We start from the raw sequence: 18,939 nt of genomic DNA on the forward strand, positions 1-18,939 counted from the left end.
CTGGTAGTTCTGCCACTGGCTCCAAGCTGCAGAGGGACTACAAATCCCAGCAATACATTATACATCCATGCAGAATACCACCAGCTATAGAGGACTACAAATCCCAGCAATATATTATACATCCATGCAGAATACCACCAGCTATAGAGGACTACAAATCCCAGCAATACATTATACAGCAATGCAGAATAATATGAAGCTAGATACTAGCTAGATGTGTTACTCACCAGGGCTGTGTGCGGCGTCTCACCAGGGCTGTGTGCGGATCTCACCAAGGCTGTGTGCGGCGTCTCACCAGGGCTGTGTGCGGCGTCTCACCAGGGCTGTACAGTCTCACCAAAGCTGTGCGGTCTCACCAGGGCTGTGTGCATGGTCTCTCCGGGGCTGTGTGCATGGTCTTTCCAGGGCTGTGTGTGCTCTCACCACGGCTGTGTGATCTCAATAGGGCTGTGCACGGTCTAACCAGGGCTGTGTGCACGGTCTCTCCAGGGCTGTGTGCATTGTTTCACCAGGGCTGTGTGATCTCAATAGGGCTGTGTGCACGGTCTAACCAGGGCTGTGTGCACGGTCTAACCAGGGCTGTGTGCACGGTTTCCCCAGGGTCGTGTGCGGTCTCCCCAGGGCTGTGCGCAGTTTCTCCAGGGCCCTGTGCGGTCTCAACATGGCTGTGTGCGGTCTCCCCAGGGCCGCGTGCGGTCTCTCCAGGGCTGTGTGGTCTCAACAGTGCTATGTGGTCTCACCAGGGCTGTTTGCACGGTCTCACCAAGGCTGTGTGCACGCTCTCACCAGGGTTGTGCGATCTCAACAGACTGTGCACGGTCTTCCCAGGGCTGTGTGCGTGGTCTTCCCAGGGATGTGTGCGCGGTGTCACCAGGGTTGTGTGCGCGGTGTCACCATGGTTGTGTGCACGGTGTCACCAGTGCTGTGTGCATGGTCTCAATAGGGCTGTTTGAGGTCTCACCTAGGCTGCAGTTTTTGGACTACTATTGGATTTTCTGATGTGAAGGGGGGACTCTCTTGTAAATAGGGGACTGTTATATGAAGGGGGACTCCTGACGTGAAGAGGTACTTCTGATGTGCAGTGGGCTCCTGATATAAAAGGAAGGGCTACTGGTGTGAAGGGGAAACACTGATATGAAGGGAAACTGATGTGAATAGGGTGGCTTGTGATATGAAGGGGGGCTCATGAAGTTAAGGGCCACTTCTGATGTGCAGGGGGCTCCTGATGTAAGGGAGGGGCTTCTGGTGTAAAGGGGGCTTCTGATGTGAAGAGAGGAGTCTAATGTAAAGGGGGGACTCCCCCTGCGCCGCCAAGGGGAGGGTGAAATCATCATCCACGTCATCATCCACGTACCCCACCATCTATCGCTTATTTTGCCAGAGAAAAAGGGGCAACCCTAAGGACACCTGAATACATTCTGAGAGTTAAATTGCGCAAAGCATTATTATACATGAATAAAATCTTATGATCTACAGTTCTCCCCTGAGTTTTAAGAAAATGCTGTCTTAAGTATATTATTTCATTGTGCTGTGAAGTCAACATTCATAAGACAATGGTCTTAACATCGCATATAACTGTTTCTTTCTGCAGTGCGTCCCAAGTATGAGTCATTGGTACATTGTAGGGATACCAGATCTTTCTGGCACTTATCTTTACCATTAAATAAAAACAGACCGACCTTGTCGGAAGTTGAATTAAATTGAGTGAGTCATGCATCGTCCAATCTCATCAGTGATTAAGATATTTTCTTTCATAGGCACAAAGCTTAGTGCAACCACTGTATTTGTCCATTTCATTATCCAGTGAGAGAAAATACACTAGCATTGCTTTTATAGTAACCTAATGACGGTACATGAGTAATACACACGTATACTGAATGCTTAGGAAGTGCAAAAGACTTCTCTTCAAACTCCAACACTTGTATAGTACAATATTATGTGTTATCAGTAAGGGCCCATTCACACCACTGTGCTGGGGTAACGCATGTTATGTATGTTGATGCACTGCAATGCCATTCATTTTTAATGGCACCCGCATTGCTGTGCACAACTACACAAGGTAACACCATACATAAATGCTGCAGGTACGATTTTAGGTCCATTGTGGGTGCATCATTGGAATGGGCTGCCTTAACTCAACTCATGGTAATGCTCGCTATAACATGCATTAGCGGGCATGTATTAGATGCACTGCAATAGACCTGACTGGTGTGAATTGGCCCTTTAAAGTAAACCCTACTGTGGAGAATAGGCAAGCAGTTACTTCTGATAATGCTGGTTACTTGACTGCATTCTGCTGCACTCACTAACACTTTCATGGCTCGTGCACACCAGTGGACACATTGTACCGCGGCTGCTAGTGTGTGCTGTGAAGTGTCAATACCATTGTAAATAATGGTATTGACCAGTGTAAATAACAAATCACAGTTTCACTTTTTTTATTGAAATATTACAGAATTACATTTCATTCATGTTTATTCACACAGAAGGTTGCATGTCCCACTTTTTTCAGAACACACCACTGTAGAGCAATGAACTGAACTAATAGGCAATTTTCCTTGTCTAATGATGAGCTCAGGTTCAGTCCAAACTTGAGTATGTCCAAACCCAGAAGGAAGCTGTCAATGCTGGCCCAACCGTTGTGGCCAGGGCATTCCCCAACCGGCAGCTGCATGTAAACATTATATGCGAGTAACATTATGGGGTGCTGGTAACATCGACCTTATGTGCCCACATTTGGTCAATGACATTGTTCCCAACATGCATCCCACACCTTTGTTTACGTGTACCTGCAGGGTGGGGAATGCCCATTCGCAACTGATTGGGCTGGCACTTCTGTGTTCAGACAAATTCAAATTTGGACTGAACCCAAGCTCATCGTTATCCTTTTCTATGCGTTGAGACAGTGCTGGGCAAGGCTTGTAGGCAGTTGCCAGTGACAGGGCAGCCTAGCTGGCTGCAGGATAAAGTGGGTTAATAAGTGTATATAACTACTTTCAGCGATTTTGATATGTTTATATGTAAATATGTTCAGCACTGTTAAGCCTCTACAATTGTCTCCAGCACCATTTTGGAGAAGCCTGGTGTCCTGATTGGACAGGAAATCTCGGGAGATTTGGTCGGCCATTTTGGGGTGGTTATCTTATATAGGAAACACAACCACGTTTGTAGTCAGAACACGTGTGGATGTAGACAGGGACAGAGACCCGCTTGTGAGGGAGAGTCAGGAAAGTGCAGGGAGAGTGTTCCAGCCTGTGAGGGATAGTTCAGGGTTCCTACGGAGTCCTGTATCGGTAATCCGGGTCGGATGAAAAGACTCCCAGGTGTTTATAACCAAACCAGTGTCTCCGCTGTGAGTGCGGGAAGAGTGTGCCAGACTCCTATCTCCCTGTATGGAACGAATATCGCTGCTTCCGGGTAGAGTGCTATCAGCCTTACAGATATGTATTGTGTGCTTGGGTTTAGACTGTGCCAGTCAGTGGGAAGTGTCTAGGGTGCTAACGAATCCCACTACCGCTTACATCTGAAGTGACTGTACCGTGTACCTGTGTCTCCATGCCTGGAGTGAAACCGTTTGCTTTACTATTGTAAATATTCTTCATGCTACCGGCCCTCCGGTAATAAACGTTATCCTGTTAAAAGTCAATTACGTGTGATTCCCTCTTTGAAGCCGCCACACCCTAAACCCGCTTACATGTTGGCGTAGTCGGCAGGATGTCAGAACCACCGTCCTCAAGCGGGGGAGTGGCTAGAGGGTCAATCATGGCACCATATGGAGCAGCTTTGGCACTGATTCCAAAATTCAATGGCACAAATATCTCCCAGACAGACTGGGTGGAGCGACTGGACAGCTCAGTCCGCTTGTTCGAAATACCCGCAGCAGATTTGGTCATTAATGTGCTAGAAGTGGAAGCCCGCCGGGCTGTGATGGTTATGCCCGAGAAGAAGAGAGACAACAGAGCGGCCATTGTGGGGCGCCTAGAAAGCCTGTATGGGGAGAGTACCTCTATAGCCGAACTTCGGAAGAGTTTCTATAGTCGAGAGCAGCACGAACGAGAGACTAGGCTGGCCAACATTCATGATGTAAACAGGCCCACAGGGTCACCATGAAAGGTTTACCCTTTGTCTTGAATTATATTCTGTATAACAAACTCTTTGATGCAGGCACTTACATTTAATACAAAGCTGATGTTTTGGTGGGGCACAGCCCATCTTTATTAAAGCTAGAGGTCAGCCCGTCTTAAATCTAGAGGTGGGCTACGCACCAACAAAAAAGAAATAAATATGATTAATAAAAATACACATATATATATATCTTCCAATTCCTGTTGCTATGCTACCACTGTATCTATATGGATAAACACTGCATCGATAAAACGTAATTTGCTTTTCACTATTTCTTTTTTTCACTCAGGTTTATTAATAGGCAATGTTACTTTGATCTATATCCCGCTAACAATTAGCACGATTTAATTAACAGGAGTATTGAACTCTGGAAGTACCTTCACTATACCAAACATTTGTTCAGCATAGCGAGGAATACAAAGTTCCATATATTTAGATTCTAGGCACAAAGCTGGATCTGTAAATAAAAGATAACGTCGGCCTGTATTCTCTTCTGAGTAATTCTGATATTGATTTTCTCATCTTAGTTTAGAGTAGCTTCCCACGCACAGGCCACAGAGGCAAGTGAACACTTACTCATCATCATATGATCTCAGTGCATGACTCACCTACTCCACTGAATATTTCATTTTATCAATGACAGAGGAAAGGTGCTGGCTAAGAGCATCCCTGCAGCAGCACACTGAGAATTCATAATGAAGAGCTCTGCTGTAATGAGCAGTATGGGCAGTGGTGTATTTAGGTTTTGTGCTGCCCTGGGCAAGACTAGATTTGGGCGCCCTCCCCCCCTCCCCCCCCCATGGCTGGTCAGAGGAAAGTGAAAACGTTCCCTTAAAGGACAATTTAAACCTCGCGGTTTTTTGTATATAAAGGTAATGTCCCGTGACCGTCCCGTGCTTACACACACTGTCAGTAAACCGCACATACACAGTATCTCAGGGTCTGATGAGGAAGCTGTTCACTGAGAACGGCTGCGTCTTCCTCATCAGACCTTGAGATATGAACGGTCCGAGCATTTACCTCATGTCGGAAGGCGAAGCTGTCCCGCTCACTGTCCCCTCTGCTCACCGGCCGCCTCACCCTCTGCCTGGGGGGCCGCCCCCCTGAAAAATGCCGCCCGAGGTAAACGCCTTGTTTGCCTCGTGCTAGATACGCCCCTGAGTATGGGGTCATGGGCTGGCTACAACTCCTAGAAGAGGCAGCATCATAGAGACTCAAAGCTGCAGCTTCTGCGACTGGAAAATTTAGGGTGTTAATGAGTTAATTATGAGTAACATATATAGCACAGGAATATATAACAGAGGTATATGCAAGTCCTGATCTGCTAATTCTTAAAGTGAATCTGAGAAGAGAGAAAAACTGGAGCTGCCAATAAAATAATTTAAAGATGTAGGCTCTAAGGTGGTCATCCTGATCCTTGCTTCATTATCTATTTAGTTACTGGCCTGGAAAAAGCATGCAGCCAGTGAAGTTTGAACATTTTGAACCTTGATCGTACATGCTTGTTTTAGGTCAGTGACTCAATAATAATGAAGCAAGAATCAGGATGACTGTACCACAGCTTGCACCTTTAAATCTGAGTTAATAACAACTCGTTCCTATCCATTACAGAGCCAGATTATCAGGAACAAAACAGGATAGGCGTCTCTACAGGGGGGCAAGGGGGGGGGCAATTGCCCCCCCTAGGTTACTCCTTGCCCCCCCCGTTACCCCTCCTCTGATTCCCCTTTAAAACGGCCGCTGCCGTACAGCTTTACTGGATGGCAGCGGTCTCTTGCCAGCTGACAAATCGGGCACACGGTCACGGAGCGCGTGCCCGACTTGCGGGAGCAGCTACACGGTCTGCATCTCAGACAGATGCAGACCGCAGAGCTGCTTCTGCCTGCTCCGGCCGGAGCCCTGTCAGTTCTGAGCTCCGGCCGAATGATGAATCATTAGTAAGGTCTAGTGCAGACCTTACTAATGATCACCACTAGATCACCAGGGAATGATGATGTGCCTCCTCCCTGCATGGATGTAAGCAGGTGAGGGGGCTTGGAAGGAAAGGGGGGGGAGTTTATGATGTCTGCTGGGGGGCTTGGAAGGAAAGGGGGGGGGAGTTTATGATGTCTGCTGGGGGATTAGGGATTCCTGTGTCACAAACTTGCGTTTTCCTGCAGCAGGAATCCCTAATCTTACGTTTACATGCAGCAACTGTTACCCATTCAAGTTAATGATCGGGTGACAGCGGCTGCATGTACACGCCTGCACACCGCATGTAATTGTATGTGATATGATTGTGACGGACCGCCACCTAATCTGGCATTTACATGCAGCAACTGTCACCCATTCAAGCTAATGATCGGGTGACAGCCACTGCATGTACACGCCTGCATACCGCATGTAATTGTATGTGATATGATTACATGCAGTTACAAAAAAAATCACTCTCCCTGGATACACAATAGTGTATCCAGGGATAGTGACAGATTCCTAACTGCATGTAATCCTTTCACATATGATTACATACGGTGTGCAGGCATGTACATGCAGCAGCTGTCACCCAATCAATAATTTGAATGGGTGACAGTTGCCGCTTGTAACATGTACAGACATTAAAGGTGCCCATACACTGCACGATTATCGTACGATAATCGCGGGAAATCCCGCGATCGTACGATAATCGCAAAGTGTATGGAAGACATGCAACCGTTTCTACTGTACGGTCGCACGTCTTCCGTCGAACAAGCAGGCTTGAAAACCCGGGGTAGGTCTTATATTTTAGCAATTCCCAAAAATAGTACTAGGTCTTATTTTCAGGGTAGGTCTTATTTTCGGGGAAACAGGGTATATAAATATTTTCATCCTTCTTTCCTCTACAGAAGTCCCTCTTTCAGGACCAGTACATCACTTTAAAGTCAAACTCCAGGCAGATATAACATACACATATAATGAAGTTCTGTATTCATTAGTACATCAATGTATTTTTGAATGCAAGCAGTGTAAGTACTTGGTCCTAACTTGGTATTAACCTCTGGCAATCTCATGTATAGCAGAGTTGTGCTGCAGTGCCCATGTGCTAATGTGAAATATGCTAATAGGCAGAGAAAGCAGAATAATGAGATGAGCACTTTAATAGTCTCCTTCTCTTTCACTGTCTAATAACAGACTGGTGGTGAGGAGAAAACCTACTTGAATTAGTTAACTGAAGTACAATCTGGTCTTCCGCCTTGCCAACAGGGCTTTGCTATGTGGCAGAGCTGCATAAATCTTAGGACCTGAAGGGCAGAAATACAAATCCTTTGGCAGGTAAAACAGCACCCATATATGTATTTCATGTGTGCATTTAGCTGTTCACATGGAGCTCAGCTTTTATTACATTGAATGTTTAACTTCCAAAAGTGTTTATTGTTCTGTGAGCTTGAGCTAGGCCCCAGCCTATAAATAGCTCAATTGCATTAATATAACAGAAAGGTACTGTCATTGCCCACAGCTACTTAGCAAATATTGGGGAACATTAAGAGAATGTAGTTGCTATGGGATCTTTTTTTTTTTTTAACATGAAGCCGATTCATTTATTTATCCTTTTTTATCCCCTTACTTTGCTAAGGTTAAAATGGATCTCTAAGCACAACCTTTTCTTTAAGTTTTGGATAGAATGGGGTAAGGATAGCCCCTTCTTTCATTTTTTTTATTGCTGTCTGAGTCCTCAAAAAGGTGCATGTACACAGGTGCCACTGAAACTGAATTTCGCTGCAATGCACTAACATGTGTAAAATGTATTGTGGCAACATGTCCAATATCGCAATGCATAGGTGTGAAGAGGCCGTTAAAGCACCTTCAAATTTTTGGAGATTAAGCACAGATCTTTTTTGCCAGCACCTCTTGGCCCCAGCCCCTGACACTTGCATGGGTGACGTTACAGTGCTTCACAGATGCCTCTTGGGATAACTGGGCGCTCAAAATCCCATGAGAATGCACCTTCTGGACTGCATTCCCATATGATTTTGGGCTTCCAGCTCTGCAGGAAGGCAGGGTGAAATCACTTTAAACAAGTGGCTAGCAGGCTTCAGTAGCACTATTCAAAGTTTGTTAAATGCCTACTTGTCAGTTAGTACTTCCAGTTAGTAGGATCTGTGTTTAACATGCCTATACTGGAACTGAGGTTTTCCTTGAAGGATAAATGTACTTTCAAACAAAGCTATAGTAGGTCCCAGGCTAACTAAGGTCTTCTGCCAAGGCAGGAGACACTCAGGCTAGGCCACAAAAAAGCCCTATAGGAAGCTACGGTCTTTATGATTGCAGCAGTGGCCCCGGCCGCAATTGCGAGGTTGCTACGCATCTGGAAATGGGAACGGTGGGCTAAGTTACCTCAATGACTGGAGATGGGGAGGGGGCTTTCTATACAGTACACACTGCCAATACATTCACTTACGGTACATTCACTCTCAGGAGTGAAGCAAAGAAGCCCCACATAAGTCCCAAGTCATTCTGTTCAAAACTTCTGTAGGGCTATGGACTACGAGAGAAAGCACATGGTGTGTAAAATGTACATTGATGAAGGGCATTTAAAACCACCTTACCATAAACTGTCCATTATACTGTCGAAAAAATTATTAGAGAAGTCATGTACACATTTGTTTTCTTGCTAAAAGAGGTTTTAGATAGATGCAGTCGATATAATGGGCTAGAATCTGCAATCAAATGAAGTATCTTTTTTGGATGGGCTTTACCTGTGTCCTGAATTAAGAATGTTCAAGTTTTCTTCACAATATTTTTACAGTACTATTAGGGTCAATTAGGAGAAGGTCTGGGTCTTGGTATTCTTACCCTGGGTATGGCAGCAGGGTATGGCGTGGCAACAGCGAATGGGGTTTTCGTTGGGGAGAAACTCCATTCATTAAAAAAATTGAATATCAAAATCAAACAAGATTTTGAACAACATTTGTCAAGTTTCTGATTGCATTGTCAAATGTTCTGACAAGATTTTTCATATGAACATCTGTACGAGAATCTACCAGTGAATGGCCAGCTTAAGATGCCGAAGTGAAGTTTAGAGCCAACAACACACTAGTAACACTTGATCTCAAATAGGACCAGGCTGCCAGTGTGTACAGTACAGCATTGTTATTGTATACTTTCAATCTGAAAGTTTTGTTTTAGATTTAGAAACCCCCTTGTGATTTTCATGTGAGATGGAGCCTTTATAATACATCTTACTGTGCGCATCAAACATTTTCAAAGACAGCTGACTAGGTGTCAGGCCTTTGAAGTTCGTATTACACAATGTTATGCACGGAAATGGAAAAAGATCTGACTACATAAAAGAGAAAAAAAATCTTTATAGAGGACAATCAGAACTTTTGTAGATAATAAACAGTTCTTTGTAAAGGAAAACAATCATTACAATGTATCGTACTATAAATCCACAAAATATACTTTATCCTAGTGGACAGAGAATGGACCCAGGAATGTGTGAGAATATCTTAAGAGTGGAAGTAAAGAGAAATAAAAATACAAAATAAAGAGCCCCCAGACGTTTTTCAGGTAGCTTTAGCAGCAATACATGTTATTTTTTTTATCAAACAGTAATAGACCCGCTTAAAGTGGCAGAGTCGACCATAGGTTCGACTCGAACATTGCTTGTTCTAGCGTTCGCATCATTGATACATGTCCCCCAGGGCAGTACCCGGATCCCCATATACTTTTTATGGCCAATAAATTGCATATAAGGCTTCAAAATGGGGACATTTAAATTTCTGAGTTCTACCCCCATAGACTTGCATTGAGTTCTAAGTTCGAGTTAGATCTTTTTCCATGTTCGAAAGTTCGAGTTAGAACCGAACACGGGGGTGTTCGGCTCATCACTACCAGTAGTGTGGCCTGACTGTCCCTGTTCTTGCTAATGCAAAATTGCCCTGCAGCTGGTCAATTTCTATCAAGCGCTTATTAAGAATTAATCGACCACAGATGATACAGCAGCGTAAACTTGGCCAGCAGCAGGACATTTTTAATGAGGGCAATGTACCTGAAATGTTCTAGAGAAAAAAAACTACAGGTATGTGTTTGATTACATGAATTAAAGGACCTCAGGTGACACAACATTGTTAAATTGGCCAGCAGCAGGGCAATTTTAAAAAGCAAGGCTAGGCCTAAATTTGCTAAAGACAAGGATCACAGGCTCAGTTTTTACTATGTAAATTAAGATACTGCAGAGCACACAACGGTATAACATTGGACAATAGCAGGATAGTTTTAATCAGGGATAACAGGCCAAAATGAACTAAAGACAAAGAGTACAGGAGTACTGTACAAGAGTACAGTATTTTACAACAGGAATTAGAGACCACAGAAGATACCACAGATGATACAGTTGGATAGCTGCAGGACAGCTTAATGAGCAAGGCTAGGTCCAAATACTGAAGAAAAAAAGCACAGTCTGGGGTTTTACTTCAAGAATTAAGATACTACAGAAGATACAGAAATGTAAAATAGTCCAGCAGCAGGACAAGGTTATAAGGCTTTACCGCTGTATGCCTAACTTTTATTTTTATCAATATAAAATACATATAAAACAGGAACCCCCCACTAAAATAATAAAACCAAACCCAAAACAAATCACCATCCCTGTAAGATACGTACACTATTTTTTTAAAGGGAAGCCTTGCAGGAAAAAAAAGTTTGCTAGCAACTGGACTGCTGCAAAAAGTGACTGCTGACCTGCAATCAAACTACAGAATAAAATGATAGAAAAATAATAAGAACAAAAAGGCAGCAAAGGGGTTGATTGCTCAAAAAACTATCAATCAAAATTAAAGTACAGTTTCGTACCTTACACTAATCACTTCCTATGCAGTTTGTCAGCTTTTCCTGCAACAGCTTCCAGTTTTCTGCCACTATGGCCGCTTTGTGCCCCATTTTTAGTGAGGGGAAATGCTTAACCAAAAGACCCCTTGTTGGCCCTTCTAAGCCTGCTGACTATAGTTCAAAGGTGATGTAGTGCATTATAGTTTTAGAAAAATTACCCTAGGCGAATCTGCACATCATTTTGCTGGGTACATGAATCTTGAACTGGCAAGATTCCACTCAGACCCATTCTAGTGGTGAACCTGAATCTCATCCTTATTCAATACTTTTGACTGGCTGTTTCTTTTTCCAGTTGTCAAAAATGTATGTATAGTATCATTTCTTTCAGGTCTTCAACCATCATGAACCTCTTAGGTCTCATTCACATGGGGTGTGTTGCCCAATACAGCGTGAAAGGCTGCGGAGCTGGGGGAAGAAGATGGTGTACGAACCTGGATCCATCTTTTTTGTGTCCAAGGCCATACACGATCTGTGTGCAGCTATCAAAACTTGGTGCTGTGGGAGGCAGTGTTTGAGGGTGCACAGCTCCTGCTTCTCCATAGACTACTATGAGCTGCCCACATGCTTTTCCCTTCAGCTCAGGATGTATCAAAAAATGTCCGTACACCATATTAAGCAACACGTCCTGTATGAATGAGGCCTTACAGACTGTGACTTAAGAAGATTTTGTGGTTTGCAGTCAATATTTTTTAGACATACTATATTTAAAAAAACATGTAATATAAGCAAAATTGTGTATGCATTGTACTGATGCAAAGACATGTATGTATTGTTGTGCACTTCATGTTTATACACCAAATATAAATAATTTTTACAGCCCGAATCTCTGATCTTGTTTTGCAGTACATGGGTTGTATTGAAGTGTTGCAGTCCATGAGATCCCTTGATTTTGGAACAAGAACTCAAGTTACAAGGTAATACATAAGCTGTGGAAGCAGAAACTGCTTAAATGCACAGCTGTTAACAAAAAATTTTAAATGTAGCTTGAGCTAAAACATTTGTTATTTTGTAATGATAGAGTTGGGAAGGGTCATAACTTCCATCAGGCTTTTATTGCATCTATGTCCCTAGGAAGATCCACCCTCACTTCCTGTCCTGGTGACAGCTGCCATCGAGATAGAACAAGTCTAACAGTGTTATTCACAAAAGGGTGACGAGTTTAGAGAAGACAGGAGAAGTGAACAATTAAGGACAACATAGCTGATTTGGAGAAATTCTCCAATTCATCTCACTTTCCAGTTCAGCTATGTTGTTGTTAGGATCCAGAGCGCCTCCAGGTGGCGCTGGAGCTAGCCCTGCAGTTCCAGTGCTCACCTGCAGGTGTCTCCCAGCTGCAGGTGTTTTGGCTTTCAAGCAGATACAAAGGAAGGTGGAGATTGTTAATTTGAATATAGCACATACTATGGAGAAAAATTTAGGTATGATGCAAATTAGCGACACTAGGCATTTAAGTAATAAAATTACGTTATTGGCCAGTACCTGCGGTAAAGAATTCAAATGACAAAAATAATCAAAAATCAATAGAATGTCATAAAATCAACCAAAAGTCACATGGGAAGAAATATTTTTACTCTTCGAGTTCCTAAAAGCAATTTTTTTATCTTGTTGAGGCATAGGTGAACATTGCACTTCAAACATTTCGTTACACTCTGGCCCTTACAATTTGGGTGTTTGCAGCGTTGCCGTCCACGTTCAACCACTGGCCAGTGACCCACAGTATCTGAACAGACTTCCAGTGGTGGAACCTCGATTTATCAAAAAAATGCTGAAATATCAACTTTGCACCCATTACTTTTTATGTAATCAAGCAGATTACACATACATATAATATTGTTCATATGCAGCCATAACTGCCTAATGTCGCAAAAAAGCGACCATGCGAAATCTGCACATAACTTTGAAATTTTCCGTCACATGGAGTTGACCTCAATTTATAAGCCGTAGCAGCAAACAATATTTTTATTTTACAAAAATAACCTAAAATGTTCTCAAAATTGGCAAAAAAAAGCAAAAAAAGGTGATAGAAAATAGTTTTCTGGGGTTACCCTGAGGTGCTACAGAATCACTAAAGGCCATAACCCTACGTTTTGCTTCATAGAATATCAGAAAACACAAGTTTTTATTTTATATAGAGTGAACAAAGGTTAGAACTTCTTTCAGGTTCATCTACTGAGGAGATTTCCTTTTTGTATAAAACCGCTGCACACAATAATAACCTAAGAGCCGCTTACACCATACTGAGCTGGGGTACTGCGTTCGCCTCAATGAATACCTCCCAGCTTTCTGAGATGAGAAAAGGGACACCTTCCCACACAATGTAACTAGGCAATGGCAAACCCCTTGCCACACCTCCAGTTATACGGACCATTAAGAAGTTATATGCCAAAAATGATTGGTTAAACCCAGAATTGTTGTTTTCCATCATTACTTTTCATTTATTCTGGTTTTTCAAAATAGCTAATTAGATATTAAAAGATAAAATAAAGTTTTTAGTACTGAATAATACTTTTGGACCAAAAAGAGGGGCAACTGAGGAGGAAAGAAGGGCAGAGGAATTTGGTTCCAAAAGAAGAACAGTCACTCCAAATGAGAGATAGTTGGGAGGTATGCTCAATGTGCTTTATCGTGCATTGTGGCAAGCTTCCTAACTCAGGAAAAAAAGGTTGCATCTCAAGTTATTTGTTGCAATGCACTGCAACATGCATTGTAGTGCGCTGTAATGCTGGTTCTTTCTGTAAATGCATTGGGAATGTATATTTTTTGCCATACGTTAGCATAATTTGATAATGTTAATGGGCGCAAAATGTTCTTTTGTGCCTTGTTTGATTATGCATATGTATTTGTGTGTAATGCACAAGTAGTATTGTTTTTAAACCCGTTTAAGCAGAACCTTTAGGGAAACATAACTTACTTAATTAACAACAGTAAGAGGTAGCTGAAAGCCCTAAACTGTCAACATATACCTCTTGATGCAGAATTGCTCAATCTTGCCCTGACCAGAGCCTCCTAAAGTATCTATATAACAATGACGTTTACAAAGTTTCCATTAGCATAAGGGCATTTCGCCAGGTAAAACCACAAGGGCCTGTTGATAGGTTCAGTTTAACATAAGTTATATTTATCATGTTTACTTTGAACTCGAGGTAACTAAGGGCTTGGTGTTCTTGGTATGTATTGCATTGTTTGATGCCATTCATGTTGGTAACTTTGCCTTATATCCACATGTTCCCAAGTTCTATTATGGACAAGTCAGGGATGTAGATGATGAACAAAACGTAGTTTAATGGTTTTGTACATTCTTGGCACAGAGCCTCCTTCTGTGCTTTTTTCTTCTTCTTCTTAATAACTCTTCTGGTAGACATCAGACAAAAATGTTCATTGTGTAGAGTGTTATAAATTACCATGGACAGTTCTTACTTTGATTATGGTTTCCTTATTCACTTTCAATTAAGCGATATCAATGTATTCGGTCAGATAGGCCATAAAAAGTTATTGAGAGACCCAATGTGAAACTTAAATACAGTAGATTTCTGAGCGTGCCATACTGAGGCAATCAGACACGTTGTACAATGTTGCAGTAATAGACATGGGTGAAACTTACTTGTAGTTAGAAAGAGAAAGCCTGATGCATTAGTATGCAACACAGAATTAGAGCAGTACAGGAGAAAGTTGTTTTGAGGGTGCATGCACTCTTTGTTTGTGGCATTGTATGCACAGGGTACAATGCCACACACAAGCTTTAAATATCCAAAAAAGGGGAAGCAGACATAATACATTACATACAGCTAGTGAAAAAAGTCTGCTTAAAGATCTTAAAAATCAATCTTATCTGGTTGAATGTACATTGCAAGGATTTTAACCAACATTATTGCAGTTTAATACCTGTTTCTGTTCTTAAGAAATAGCTGTTTGTTGCAGGGTGTACTTTCCAAACTGATTCCTGAATGGGAGGGTCTATGATCATTATTATCAGCTGGTGGGCTTCCTATGTCGTAATAGGGAAAGGTGCATTGTCTGCATCCCTTTAGTAGCTAATTAACCGTTAGGGATTGTGTCACCAAAATAAAATTCCTATTGCCAGGGAAGCCTACATTTTTACTTGTGTCTTAGTGCAGACTTCAGGGAAAATCAGTCCTCTACACTAACTGCGCACAGAATGCCTCCAGGTCCCAAATATTGCATTTCATTTTTTTGACAGTTTTAGTACATTACTGCGACTACAGCTATAATTGGAAAGGTAATTTTTAATAAAATCAATTTACAAAATGGTTTGCGCAACAATTATACTGTACATTCATTTTTTAAAGATTTTTTGTCGTTTTAATTTTTTTAAAGCCATATTACCCTTTAAGGATGAAGTCACATCAAAGATTTTTTGGATGGTTTACATCAAATGATGTGATGCCACGTACTGGAAGACATAACTTCAATGCATGGCAATCTCACTGCGACCAATAGGGTGGTTGTTGCAGGTTACTTGTTCATACCAACACCCTTCTGGCCGGCATCCCTTGATCAGCCGATCAAAGGACCCGGTCGGAAAATCTTTAAAAAAAACAGCAGGGATTCCTCGATCAACGTACTCGTAGCGTTGATGGAGGAATCTGCTCTATTTTTTTAGTTCATCTTGCAGTTTGAACGAAGAAAATAGAGCAGTGTATGGCCAGCTTAAGCTATACAGTATATGCATTTATTTTATTATGTGTTCTTTGTATTGCCAAAAAAGAGTATCATATCTTGAAAAGTTAGCCATGATACCAGACAGAGCCTTGAAACTACAACCCCTGTTCCCAGTATGATATGAACTTCAGATATCCTGGAAACCTGCTGTCCATACTGTACATTGACTACGTTTTTTTTGTAGGAATTTCCTTAGAATTCATAACATAGCAATAGGGCATCTATGGAACTATTTACATTTGAATTTATCATAATGTGAACTTTATCATATGATTGGCAATCAGTTTAATTTGGAGTTCCTACCTAACATGAGGAGAAGCAAAATATCTTATATGCACCCTCTATATTGATCCTCGTTTGAGGAGCTACACATCTACTACAAGTGGATCTCAAACTGACCCTCAGTCCTAAAACTGCTTAACGTACACTTCTTGCTCCCAAAATGTAAACAACTTTTGTACTTGCATGAACCAACCAGGAATAATTGCAGAAATTAAGTATCTTGTGCACAGATACATTTCACCCCATGCTCTTTTCCAGAACTAGACAATAATGTCTTTTTGGTAGTACGGCATTTTACGATGGACTGATTTTTTGCTGAATAACTATCTTTGTTCCGATATTATCTTTCAGTTTTCTTCAGACAATAAAGCTTTGTGTTCAGTGACGAGCAGTGCTTTTTTTCTGCTTTAAAGCAATTTTTTTCCCCAGCAGAATTCTATACTTCTTATATCATCCCTCTGTTCTCTACAAGTTACAATGAACAAAGAGAGCCTGTGTAATTGCAGTTTGTGGGCAAAAAAAAAGAGATGATAGAAAATGGACATCTATGAAAAACTTAATACAATCAAATACAAAACAGGATTTTCCAGTAACATCCATCTACTTGAGTTCTATTAGCTTGTTAGTCATCCTTAGATTGACGTCCTCCATTGTCCCACTGCATTGGGGAATAGGCAACTTCAGTTCACTTTTGGTTCCTTGTGCGGTTTTGTGGCTTGTGGAATAAACTGTAGGAATGAAGATTCTGTCTGCAAACTACTGTTGTAAGTCATTGTTGTTGACCTTTTCACCCTGAATAACATATTAAGAGGCTTGTATGTGCTGTTGAAGATACAACTCGTACACGCTGTTGAAGCTATTATTTTACAATGCTGAAACTGATAGCAAAGGAATCCCCAACAGTAGGTGCTAAGAAAGACAGGTAGTAAAGACCTGCAGTGTCACATCAAAGTCAGTTGAAGGAAACATGTGGATCAAAGCCATTGGTTTTAGACCACTGAATTATTTTTACAAAGGAAATTTCACCTTCACAATCCAATCCATAAACATTTAGAAGCCAACCTGATTATGATTTTGAATACTCGTATGAAGAAAAGAACAAACAGATGCCATGCCAGTGTGCCATAGCTAAAACAGCACCCAGCAAACAAGCATTTCTCATCCACCATGGGCATAAAAATGTGCTTATAGTTTAGGGAATCCATATATAGGGGATCAAGATGTGGTTAAGATACATGGACAGCGTTTTGGTCATCTGGTTTGGCATAAAAAATATTTTTGGATCCCTTTTGGAATATTTGCATAAGAAGCATGTGATCATGCAGTTCTTGTGGTGTTTTGTACAATAAAATATTTGATGGAATGATATCCATGAAAGGGAACAGAAAGGATACAGTGACCAACTCTCTTCTTAACTATATAAGGTATCACCTTACACCTGTATAACAATCTATCTCCTATAACCCGTTTCTGAGTTTATAAAGCAATTATACTGATAGACAAGACACAGAGAGCGCCTCCATCGCATGAAAACTTTGTAATAAACAAATAAAAAAATGGTATAAAGGTACTCACAAAGGACGAATAAAAGCAGGCATAAAAGGGTCAGAACGAAAGGTGCATATCCACCGGCTATTCGTCTTCCCTGGTAGTGAAGTGGTTTACGCACTTCAGAGGTCACGCCTCCTTCCTCAGAACCAATTGGGAGTGTGTGGAACCGAATTAAAAGTATACTTGCAAACATCGTCTGAGCCATCAGCCTTAAGAACATACCTCCAACTTGGTAAATTACCAATCGGCACCTCAATGTACTCTCAGACATCAAAGGAGTGAGTAGAAGCAATTATCTGAGCTGTGCTGAATCGTTTCAAGAGTTAATCCAACATACAGACTTTCTTTTCTCTTTAATCCACAGTAACTGTTGGATTTTTAAATGTATTTTATATTATGAGTACTTAAATAGGAACTTGAAGAACACAAAGATGGGTAGTAATACCCACCACCCCAAAGTGTGCAGGAACAATATCAGAGAAAACTTTCTGCCAGCATCCTGAAACACTATATTAAGGTAGTAGAGACCCATTCCGTTATATATGACCCATTCCGACTATAACCAAAATATAATATATGGGTTAACTGGCCCTTTAACTGTGTGGTTCTAAAATATCTGATTATGCTGAATATCCTGATCTAAGCCAAATTGCTGTTTTAATATGTCTACAGGGAAGCAATAAGTCGCCTCTGTGAAGCTGTGCCCTGTGCCAAAGGAGCTGCAAGAAAGCGAAAGGTAAAAAATGGCATAGCGTATAGAATGTAGCAAACAATACAAAATTGTATCATTGTTTACATAATAGTATTACAGATGTTACCCCTTAATAATAAAAATATTATAGAATCAAGCTTATTTAGAGCAATACGAAAAGTGCTGTTCCAAATTGTGAAAAATGCAATCATCATTCTGACCTCACTGCAGAAAACTGAAAATCTTATTGCCCTTTGCACATCATCATTGCTCTGTGCACTGCCTTTATAAAGCAGACCTTTTTAAATGTATGTTTTGAGTTAGGGAAGATTACCTCATGTTAATTTTTATATCTGTGATAAATCTGGCAGCACTGTACACAAAATCATTCACATCAATATGGACTTTATATCTCTTGTTTAACTTCAACCATACTGAGAATCATGCACTCTGGTTTTTGATTGTGGGATGATATCATAGCACAGAGAAAATATACAGACTCAATGCAGATAGAGTATTTAGTAAGATCTGATCTCATTGAAGACTGATGTAGCTAGGCTTTTGGCCCTTTAACCCCTTCGTGACTGACGTACAGTGTACGTCGCCAGCATCGGGGCTGTTTAAACAGACTCCCGGCGACTTTTGCCGCCGGGACTCTGTTTAAACTTGTAGAGCCGACTGTCGGCTTTACAACAGAAGCGATCCTGGCGACTTACCTGTCCCTAGATCGCTTCTGTGTCCCGAAGAAGGGGCCGCCCCCCCCC

At 41.6% G+C, this 18,939-nt stretch overlaps 1 protein-coding gene across 1 annotated transcript in view; it reads left to right on the forward strand.

Annotated features, from left to right (window-relative positions):
* SHC4 (SHC adaptor protein 4) overlaps positions 1-18,939 on the forward strand; it is a 63,909-nt gene that overhangs the window by 11,173 nt on the left and 33,797 nt on the right. Inside the window, exons 2-3 of the mRNA XM_018562901.1 lie at positions 11,815-11,885; positions 18,157-18,220. Coding sequence (XP_018418403.1) covers positions 11,815-11,885; positions 18,157-18,220 — 135 coding nt within the window. The remainder of the gene's footprint in view (positions 1-11,814; positions 11,886-18,156; positions 18,221-18,939) is intronic.

The sequence above is a fragment of the Nanorana parkeri genome, unplaced genomic scaffold (assembly GCF_000935625.1).
Source record: "Nanorana parkeri isolate BGI_ZX_2015 unplaced genomic scaffold, ASM93562v1 scaffold611, whole genome shotgun sequence".
Classification (NCBI taxonomy): domain Eukaryota; kingdom Metazoa; phylum Chordata; class Amphibia; order Anura; family Dicroglossidae; genus Nanorana; species Nanorana parkeri.